At 36.0% G+C, this 10,468-nt stretch overlaps 1 protein-coding gene across 6 annotated transcripts in view; it reads left to right on the forward strand.

The window, feature by feature from the left end:
- The first annotated feature begins 355 nt into the window (after positions 1-355).
- Cdh7 (cadherin 7) overlaps positions 356-10,468 on the forward strand; it is a 152,761-nt gene continuing 142,648 nt past the window's right edge. The window contains exons 1-2 of one of the 6 annotated variants that reach the window (XM_029539124.1): positions 521-590; positions 785-1,432. Coding sequence is in view for 1 of the 6 variants with exons in the window: in XM_021197642.2 (XP_021053301.2) it covers positions 534-590 (57 nt within the window). In the remaining 5 variants the exon portion in view is untranslated. Of the gene's footprint in view, positions 591-666; positions 1,433-3,706; positions 3,755-10,468 lie in introns of those variants that run through there. The other 5 variants (XM_029539126.1, XM_029539127.1, XM_029539125.1 and 2 more) reach the window with 5 other exon arrangements.

A 10,468-nucleotide genomic window follows, 5' to 3' on the forward strand; every position in this document is an offset into this window, starting at 1 on the left:
CTTGGCAATCTTAGCCAACAGCCCTTTCTGTTTCTCCAGGAGGTCCTGAAGTCTCTGTAGCTTCTCAGACAAGGTGCTGTCGGTGGTAACCCGCTGCGATCTGCATTACCCTCTAACGCGCTCTCCCAAGTCGGCCCCCTCTCGCCCTCTTGCAGTCACCCGCGCTCGCCCTCCCGCCCTCTCCGGGGACGCGCGCTCTGGTTGGCTCCGGACTTGGTACCCTAGACTGTTGTGCAGAGGATTAGCTTGTGTGGGGGATGGGGGTGGAGGGTGGGGGTGGGAAGAGAGGAGTGATGATGGCCCTTTCGTCCCTGCCAAGAGCGGGACCCTAGCATTCAATGACCCCCAGGGTCCTTGTGCCCTGCAGAGTGCGTTGTGATTGGAAGATGAGTAGGCTGCTGCGGGGCTGAGCAGGTGCTGGTCGGCTGCCTCTGTGTCTGCCTGGCGCTCACAGCTAGGAGCTCAGCATCCCTGAGCGCCCGTGGATCCCCCCTCCCACCCTCCACCCCCTTGCCAAGTGCGCATTCTTTTAAATGCAAACGCCATGGTTTCAGGTGCCTGATGCTGCTGGCAGGTTAGAGAGGCCCCAGGTGAGTGTGTGTGTGTGCCTGTTTGGGGGCTGGGGAGGTCGCCCTCGTAGAAGCGCGCCCTTGCTGCGCACGGCGGGGAGCCGGACAGATAAGTGAGCAAAGAGCGGGAGTAGGGGGGAGGGTATCCGTGCGGAGTTTCCCGTGGCGTTCCCAAGTTACTGCGTGTTGTGTTGAGACGTGCTTCTGCCTGGCAGGACAGGAGTGAGGACTGAGTTCTCCCGAGCTCGGCCGAGAAAGCAGTGTTGACAAGACACCAGGTGCAACGAGAGGGAAGTAGTCAGGGTGAGAGAGAATCCCAATCCCAGCCCACTCCAGATGCAGAGGTAAACACTCGCCGTCTCCACCGCTGTCCTCTAAGAGGTACCCAGCGGATCTTTCCGTGGACCTTGGACTGATGCTGGCACAACTCGGAGCAGATTGTGCCACCGCTTTCTGCAGAGGTCTGAGGCTGGAAGGAGGTGTGTGCCTTGTGTAAGCAGGAGCAGGATTCCTTTGAACCATCTGCCCTGGACCTCTTTGGCCTTATGTGAATGTGGAACTCAAGTATGGTTGCTCTTTTTTACCCCCCTAGTAATTAGTATTCCGTTGGTCAGGTGCATCTTTAGGGTTTGCCTCCACTTCGCCTCTTTGTACCTTTGGTGTGAGCTGGGAAAAGGGCACCCTGCTTCTCTGGAATTCATCCTGGACTTGGACATCTTCGTGGGTTCACTTGGCGCAAGGCTAGTTGCTGGTATTCAGCCTTCCAGCCTTCCAACGTGGATTAATACAAAAGGACCTTAGCTTTGAATGGCTTCCCGGTTTAGATCATTAACCCTTCGGATTTCTTAGATGTCATAGTTCAGGTAAGTAAAGATTACCAAAATGAATTAACCCTGAACTGGGGAAATCATAAAGTGTTAGGGAAAAAAATTCACAGATTTAGAATATCTAGACTGAAAATTTGCATAATAATTCATTAATATTTGTAAAACACCTTTTACTTTGCAAGAGATATATTTAGGTCATGTATTAAATTCAATATTTATAAAAATAAGACTTACCCTCCTCAATATCAGTGCCCAGCAGGTGTTTTTGTTACAGAGGTGGAATAACAGAACTTTAATCTCTCTTTACAGATAGTAAAATTTATTGTCAGCGTATTGAAATTGCAAATTGACAATATTTGTTGTCAAAGGTAGATTTTCAGTGCAAAACAAACAAACAACAACAACAAAAAAAAAACAAATGTATTTTCAGAGTTCTGTTGTAGTTGGAATCATTATTAAAGGGAAGTTTGTGCTGATGCACGGTCAGCAAAATCTAAGTAGTTTTGAGTCTTTGTGAAGAGTTGTTAAGGGGAAGGAAGAACTAAGAGTAATTCCAACTGCAGTTTCCAGAAACCCACTCAAACAGCTCGTTGTCTAAAGAACTGGTCAGACATCATGCTTGTTATTCTATGTGAAAGATAAATGCATTCAAATGATTTTCTTTATTTTTAAGAGCTATTTTGAAAAGCATGGAGTAACTGCAAAAGTATAGGTTGCTGGCCAGCAACTTCATGGTCATTTTCCTTGTGTACTCCTGTTTAATTGTCAGTGGCTAAGTGGAAGCTGTGAGACAGCATCCAGTTTTATTAGTTTTATCTGAGTAACCTTGCTGAGATTTTGTGTGTGGAAGGAGAAATAAAACAAGAGGCACAGCCTCCTGCCCTCCTAGAAGCTATTCTAGTTTGTAATGTTACTAAAAGGGCATTGTGCACTCTCAGTGTGAGGTATTACTGTAATTAAAGGCTGGGATAGGTTATTAGAATTGCATTAACTGTCAGTTGACAGATGCACAACTCATCCTAAGTCTACTTTTATTGATTTAGTGTCAGAGAGTTGTTCTCTTTCTTATGAAAGGGTACTACATGGCATCTATGTTAGTGAAACTTACCCTTGAATTGACTCTTGGTTTTAGCATCCAATAGGGAGAGAGGGTGGAGAACATATTTGTTGGCTACTGTTCAGTCTTCTTTGGTCTGAAAAATCAAACCACTGTCTCTTTTCAGGCATCATTTTCTTGCCAGCATTGCTATTATTCAGTATTTTGGTTTCTAAGTGGTATCAGGGGTCTAAACTTCTCAGACTGTATATAGATATCAAAAAAAAAAAAAAAAAAAAAAAAAGAAAAGAAAAGAAAAGAAAAAGAAAATGAATACATCTATGTGTCAAGTTAAATGCTTTTTCAAATCTTCCAGAAAGGTGCTATATACTAAATCCATAACTTGTTTTCTTTTGTACATATTATTGTTGAGTGATTCCAATCATCCTGAATTTTATAAGGATTTATATTTATTGCTTCAACAGCTTGCATTACATCACAGGGCTTTCTTGGAAGGAAAAGGGAACAGAAACTGTTTTTTACTTCATTAGAAGACTTCAAAACCGTATCTTAAATTGAGAATTTTAGAAACTTCCAGAATAGCCAGCATGCACGAGTTAATTCCAAAGAGACAGAAATGCAAGTGTTTCTGCAGTGAATAAAAGAGTCTGACTTTCCTTGCTATGGTGGTAAAGGGGAACTGAGGACAAACCATGTGACAGAGTCCTGTGTGACCATCTCCTTAGCTTCTAACGAGCAGAGGAGATCTAACTCTGACCAACAGTACAACAGTGCCTCCTCTGGGAATTTGCTGGTTCTGCAGAGAAGCCCCCTGATCACTGCCCCCTCCCCCATTTGGTCTTGCGAAACTTCTTTCTGACAGAATATCCAGGGCCATTTAATATGCAGATGTCTATCCATACATTCATTTCTTTCTTACAGAAAAGATTTTTCATTCTTGAAAATTTTATTTCAAGTTATTTTGTAAAGTATTTATTGGAACATGAAACCTTTCATGGAAGTGATGTAAATCACACCTGGCAGAAAGGTGTACTACAAGGGCAAATTAAAAATTAAAACTAGAAAAACAAGATTTCTTCTAATAATAAAATGTAAAGAGGTAGCCCTGGAAGTACTATACATCCATTTAGTTATTACATAAATAATTCAGGAGGGCTGTGCTTTGTTACATTGTTTACTTTTTAATTTGTACAGGCTTCTCTCCTTCAATATAAACATTGTGATTTTCCCCCTTTTTATTTCTTTCTCTCCAGATAGAAGTTGTTTCTATTTCAGTGCAATTATCTATAAAATCCACTTAGGTAAGTTTTTTTCCTCATGGTTGATAGCCAGATGCACACTAAAGGCTATGTAATTAATTTCTAGGGCCCCTGACTCTACCAGTAGGAGATTTTGGTCCATGGTTTTAATGTTGTGTAGCCTAGAGAGTTAATGGATTTCATCATGGTCTCATTATGTGAGAAATCTCAAATAACAGAAATTCCCAAGGTTCACTAATTGAAATGAAATTATATAATACAAGTATATATGTATTTGTATTATATAGTTATAATAAAATACATATACATATATATGTATGAGTGACATCAATATTATATAGGATTAATATTAAACTGACAGAATGTCATATTAAATAGCATACAAATTCAGCCTAATGCACAACAGTAGTGTTTTACCATGCTAGAGACTGTAGATGGTAAGATTATATCTGGAATGATAATAATAGCAGACATCTTTAAATATTAGGATTTATAGTAGCAACTCGTAAGGTAAAACTGGCACGGTAGTTATTTTCATGAGCACAGTCTTCCTATTTATTCATTTTGTATTCTGAAATACTGTTCTGAATTGATGCCCTATTTCTAAAATTCCCAATGGAATGTTTTTCAGTTTTTTTCCAGTAGACTTAGTGTTCTAACTTAGTTTTTGATAATCAAGGTATTTCAATAGTGAAAAGGTAATCTTATTTTTGGATGCTGCTCACTGTCTATTTTTTTTTAATACAGTCAAAGTTTCTAGAAAAAGTTTCCTTAACCCTTTACTTTCATTCTCAACTTCCTGTTTTTCTGAGAAGCTATCAAGACGATTTCTTATGTTAAAAATTCCAAGTTAAATTTAAAAAGAACTCTGAATACATAATTCTTGCTTATGAAAAAGATTGGAAATTCTGAGAATTATAAAAAAGACTTAATAACTTAAGTAATTAATTCTTAGCAAACATTTAAAAATACTCCTTGCATTGGTTTGTCCCAAATACCAAAAGAATGGATCTTTGTGACCTTGGACATTTAATAAGAATTCTGTAGAATTCATTTTGGTGGCTTATGCTACTCATCCATGACTTTACCAATATTTTCCAATATCAAGAACATTAAATTTGTGAGTTTTTCATGGTTTTCTGTAGCATGAACTCTCAGGAAATCCAGAGTGTTTTATTCTTAGTATCGAAGTGACATTCTCTTAGACTGTTTCATAGATATTGCCCTTACTAGCTTGGAATCTAAAGGCAAAATTGGAATTGAAATATGGCTGATACTGTGAAAGTTTTCTTGTGTCAGTCATCTTTCAAATGCAGAATTCTGACACTTGGTCATCCATGCGTTGGAAAATATTAGAATGCATATTGTTATTTTTAAATGTATTAAATGCTTTTTCCATTATAAATAAAAAAAAGAGCAATAATGAGGATGTAATATCCCTTAAGCAAAGCCAACTATATGTTCCTCAATGCAAATTCTTCCTTGAACTTAAACTACACCACTTTCTTCTAAGGATTGTCTGGAAAAGAACTCTGACTTCCTCCCAGACTTAGCCAAAGAACCAGCAGTGAGAGATTGCTCTAAGGCTTTGTGATTTTGCACAGCGCCTTCTAACTTCTTTTGTTGCATTTCTGCTTTTAAGCGAGTATGTTGGTTGTCTTTCAGAAGAATTGATTTAAAATGTGCTGCTTGTCAAAGTGTACTGAAGCTTTACAGTAAACTCAAACATGACAATTTCTTCCCAGTAGACCAACAACACATGATTCTTCACTTGATATTATTGCTACAACCATAATTTTGTATACTGTCATGTATTAATGATAAGACAACAAAACACTCAAAGGATTAGTAGTTAGATTCCGGGATGTTTGTCAGGCAACTCGTATGGACCATGGTTCTCATGGTTCTCATGGTCCATTCTACTAATTGCAGAAACATCCTTCAAATATCATGTCCTACTACTACTTTTCTTAAAAAAAATAAAAAGAAAAAAGAAACTATTGTGAATTGTACTGATTTTTACGGTACTACACTCTCTTTCTTTAAATCTATTATAACTTGTAATTAAGTTGTGTGCTGTATGAGATCCAGTAAATATATCTTAAAGCGGCTTCAGAACTATGCTTGATGCAGACTCCAAAGATCAGCAGTTCTTCCTTGCCTACGGTTTAGTGAAACTATGAAATTGAATTGCAATAAAATGCTGCTTATTTATAGTAGACTTCAATAAATATATTCTAATAACTGTGTAATCTAAGCATGTAACTTTTTCATATTATTGACAGGCACACATCAAATCTATTCCTGTAGAACATTTAGCACAATGTGCTGTTCTAAAAATATAGTACTGCTTATCTACATTTCCAATTAGATGATCTTTTATTGCTGCTTGTATTTATTTTTCTGCCAGTGTCTCTGTGTATAAGCTAGGATAACCTTGAAGGCTCCTGTTTCAGCCTCCCAGATACTGGAATCACAATGAGCATCTTGGTGCATTATTGGGTGCTTTGAAAACTATTAAAGTTCTCTGTTATTGTGCAGGATCTAAATAGGAACTACTGTACACTGCCTATCATGTTCATACAGTGCTAAATTTAATTCGGATGGTGCAGTCTTCAGGCAATTTGCACTTTTGAGGATTGATAATTGATATGCTGAAGCATAAACACTTTTACTACTTTTGAAGTTAAGGACAGACCTTAAATCATTGCTCCTAAATATAAATAAAACATTGTTTAGGAACGTGACAAGCACTTGTTTATTTTTTAAAAGTGATTTTACACAATTCAAGAAAGAAACAAGGTTAAGTAAATTTATAACAATTAACTCATCTTAATAAAATAGAATTATCTAATAAGCTAAATTTCTAATAAATAAACTTCTCTTTAATAATTCTTTGTAGCCAATGTGAAACTAATGATTGAAACACAAGAGTTGCTGCTGAGGTTACTTTAGTTCAGACAACTGATGTTGACTGACTGATGTTCAACATTTCCCTTTTTTCTCTTTACTTCAAGACATTATACACTTCATTTCCAAGACTCTGATGACCTGCCTGCTTAATAAACACATCCTTATCATAGTAGTACTCATTGAGATATTTCATATAAATAACTTCAGAAAAAGTAAAAATTATTATAAATAAAATATAAATCTTTACTGAAAACTATTGTAGCAAACAAAGATATTTTTAAAATCTTTCAATACTTCTTTTTCCTCAGATTCACAGCTAGATCAGTCTTATCACTTATTTAATGTCCCCTTGTAAATATTTTCCTCCTGAGCTCCTGCTTACTTCTCTTCTTAGATGTAAGAAGTTAATTTACTTCCTGTTATAATGCTTCAAATCTGAAATTATTCCAAACATGACCACAGTCTGTAGAAATTATAACCATCTTAAAACAAAAGTTTGTGTATATTTTTACTGAGCCATCAGTGGAAAAGAGTTCAGTTTTTCAAATTTCCAAAGAGTTGACTTATAAAGTTAGTTATTCTACAAGGGCAGGCCTAGAACATGGCCACTTCATCCTCTGTTTATCTCTGACATATGTACATTTGCTGACATGTGTTTGTGAAACTCAGATATGAGAGGAGGCCACAGGGAAAATGACGAAATATGGAGAAGCAAAGGCTAAATGTAGCATTCTTGATTTGAGACACAGATTTATGGGATGATATTGGGTTTATTATGAAATGCTGACATTTATAATTTGTTCTCTGCTTAAAATCAGTCACATGCATAAATTGTTCTGTGGCACTATTATATATTTTGCATGAACACAGGAAAAACTGTCTGGAGAAGTTACACAATGCATGATGAAATTTCAAGTTCTTGCTATTTCTTTTCAATATCGATATACGGAAATAAGTGAGGGGTTGCTGTCATATATATATATATATATATATATATATATATATATATATATATATATATATATAATCTTTGTTGTTGTAATAAAAGTTAAGTCATCATCTTCCTCTCCTCATCCTCCTCCTTCTTTTTTATGACAAACCACCTCAGGTCACAATTGTGGAACTGCTTTAAAGTCATTTTTTCCTTTAGAATTACATTTGTTTGCACAGAAAGCAAAGTTTTAGAGAAGGTTGGCTGTAAAAGGATAAAAGCAAATCACATACCCAGCTTCTCTCTTACTGTGTAGGGTGCAGGTTCCCAGCAGAGTCAGCTACCATCAAAAATATTGGTTAATATACCATGAATACACCAAATTCAGATCACAATTATGTGGATACAATTTTCTCATTTTCAAGTAATATTTGAAATGGCATTACAGAGCCAATTTTTTGCATCACACAACAGAATTCCACTAGTCAATCTTGTTCACAATGCCAATCGAAGTATCCTGGTGTAATATTGCAAAGAAAAATGCAAATAATTTGGTTAAGAGTCTAAGAAATAATTCAAGTGCTACAAAAAAGTGCATTAGAATCTATTACAAAATAAGATTCATTAATGTTAGAGATGCCAAATAATTCATAAATTCTCTTTTATGTGGTGAATATTCCACACTAGGTATGAAATATAATAGAATGCAGACATTCTCTAAAGACTTTTCTGAATCTTAGCATGTTCTAGGCTCCACACCTACAAAGTGTATGCACCTATGCATGAAGGTTAGTTCTTAAGCCAGCTACTCTTAAAACCCTTTCTTTAAATAAGAGTGTCCACAATTCTTAGGTATCTTCCCTTTGTTGATGTTTTCTCAAGAGTCATAATGTGTTCAGCAGTTTCCTTCTTCTCTATGTTTTAGTTGCTTTGATCAATCTACAATGTTTTTATATAGACTAGAAAGAATCTTCAAGAGGCAATAAGAGTAAATTGAACAAGGCTTGTTCCAGAGTTCACTGTGCTTTACAAGCAGGCTAAGAGCTTCCTTTGCAATCTGATTTCTTTTAAAAATTCTCAAATTCGTCATCTTTAACTATTAGCAATAGGAGTTTCATCACAGGTTTACAGTAAGCTGGCAGTACAATTCTTACAAAATTCTTAGAAGCCTAAAAGAATTGGGAAAAATATCCCAGGCTATATTATGATATTTGTTTAAGCCTTTTCATTTTGTACATAGAAAGAATAAAATCTGAGAGGAATCCAAAGTTGTATAAAAACACTACAACGATCTTGTCCCCATTAGTATTATGGCCTCCGTTCCCATCATCAGGTGATGCCCTCAACCATTAAGGGATATGAACTTAAATAAACTTCAGTTCCAATCCAGTATTTGGTTTACCAAAAGTGTCTTTTGAAAATAGCTACAATTTTCCCCCAGAAAGTACTGTAGAGCCTAATAATCATGTGACAGTTTTTGATTTATGAATATATAGTTCTTTGGTATTGAATCTGCCTACTTAGAATGTTTTCTTTAGGGTAAAAGGAATCACAATAGTTTTACTATTGGTAACCTTGGAATAAAAAAAATAATATCATTAAACTATCTATATTTAATTTCCAGATAATGTTTCAAATACAAAAAAATTATTATAACAATAACTGTAACGGCCATATTGAATCACCTTTATACATGCCAAGATCCATTCTTAGCTTCTTATAACTTGAAGTGTTAACCCTGCCAGGGGGGATAGTATTGCTACTGTAATTGTTACTGTGATAGGCTAAGGGGTTTGACACTCTATTTAGGCGATTTCTTAGTTTCTTGTAACTGTTCTTATTCAAGATCATGGAGTTTAGAATCACAATCTCACTTATGCATATGTATTTGAATGGGAACATGTATATGCTTTGCCAGTATTTATTTGGACTAAACCCCCCACCCATTCTTTTAATATTAAAAATAATTTGCTGTTTATTTCCTTTAAAAATTGAATATATTTTCACACTGAAACAATGTCACAAAGTTGCTCATGTGTAACGTAATCTATGTAATCCAGTTCTAGTTTTATCGGTCTTTTAAAGGTATTATTTTTTTTTAAAGAAAACTATGCAGAGAAACTGGAACTCATCCTTGTTATATTTTTATCTGACTACTTTGACCAAAACATCCCTCCTGGTTCCCAGAAATGCAGTTAGTTGCTTGGTGCAGGAAAGGCAGGCCTTGCTTTATTTTTGCTTAGCCACTCTTTCTGCACCCATGTGTTTGCTAGACTCCTAGGTCTAATCCACTATTTTCGAACACACTTTAGATCACAGAGTAGTTTTAATCTACTCAGCTGCAGATTAGCCTTCATACCTGCGTTTTAGTACCTTAATTCACCTGGCTCTCTGTCCTGTTCTGATCTTCGTTTCACTTTGCCGTTGGTCACTGTATTTGGGTATCTTTAATTCACAGAAGGCTATAGGTACTAAAGTTTATTAGAATTACCTCATTCTCATGGGTAGTAGTGTACATTATTTAATAAATAGTGAATCACTCTGAAATGCAGTCCGGAATATCCAAACTTTATAGAGATGTGTTTTAAAGGTATATGATAATTTTACAGGACTAAAGGCTACTTGGATTGGTTTCTTCTTCCACTAAGTGAACTGATTTACATTCTCAGAAAATTTAGGTAGTTCTATGTTCACACTTCTTCATTGTATGCTATTTTTCTGAAAATATTAACTGTTTAATGTATTATCTGTTGATTAGCAGGTGTTTCTCTTTTTACAGAGTACATTGTTACAAAATGAAAAATAAAATTACTTGTAAGGATAATTCTGTTTCTGCTTTAATATACAGGAAACTTTTGGCTTTATGTTATTGATATTGATATTTTTATCTATTCTACACACACACACACACA

This window comes from Mus pahari, chromosome 5, assembly GCF_900095145.1.
Source record: "Mus pahari chromosome 5, PAHARI_EIJ_v1.1, whole genome shotgun sequence".
Classification (NCBI taxonomy): domain Eukaryota; kingdom Metazoa; phylum Chordata; class Mammalia; order Rodentia; family Muridae; genus Mus; species Mus pahari.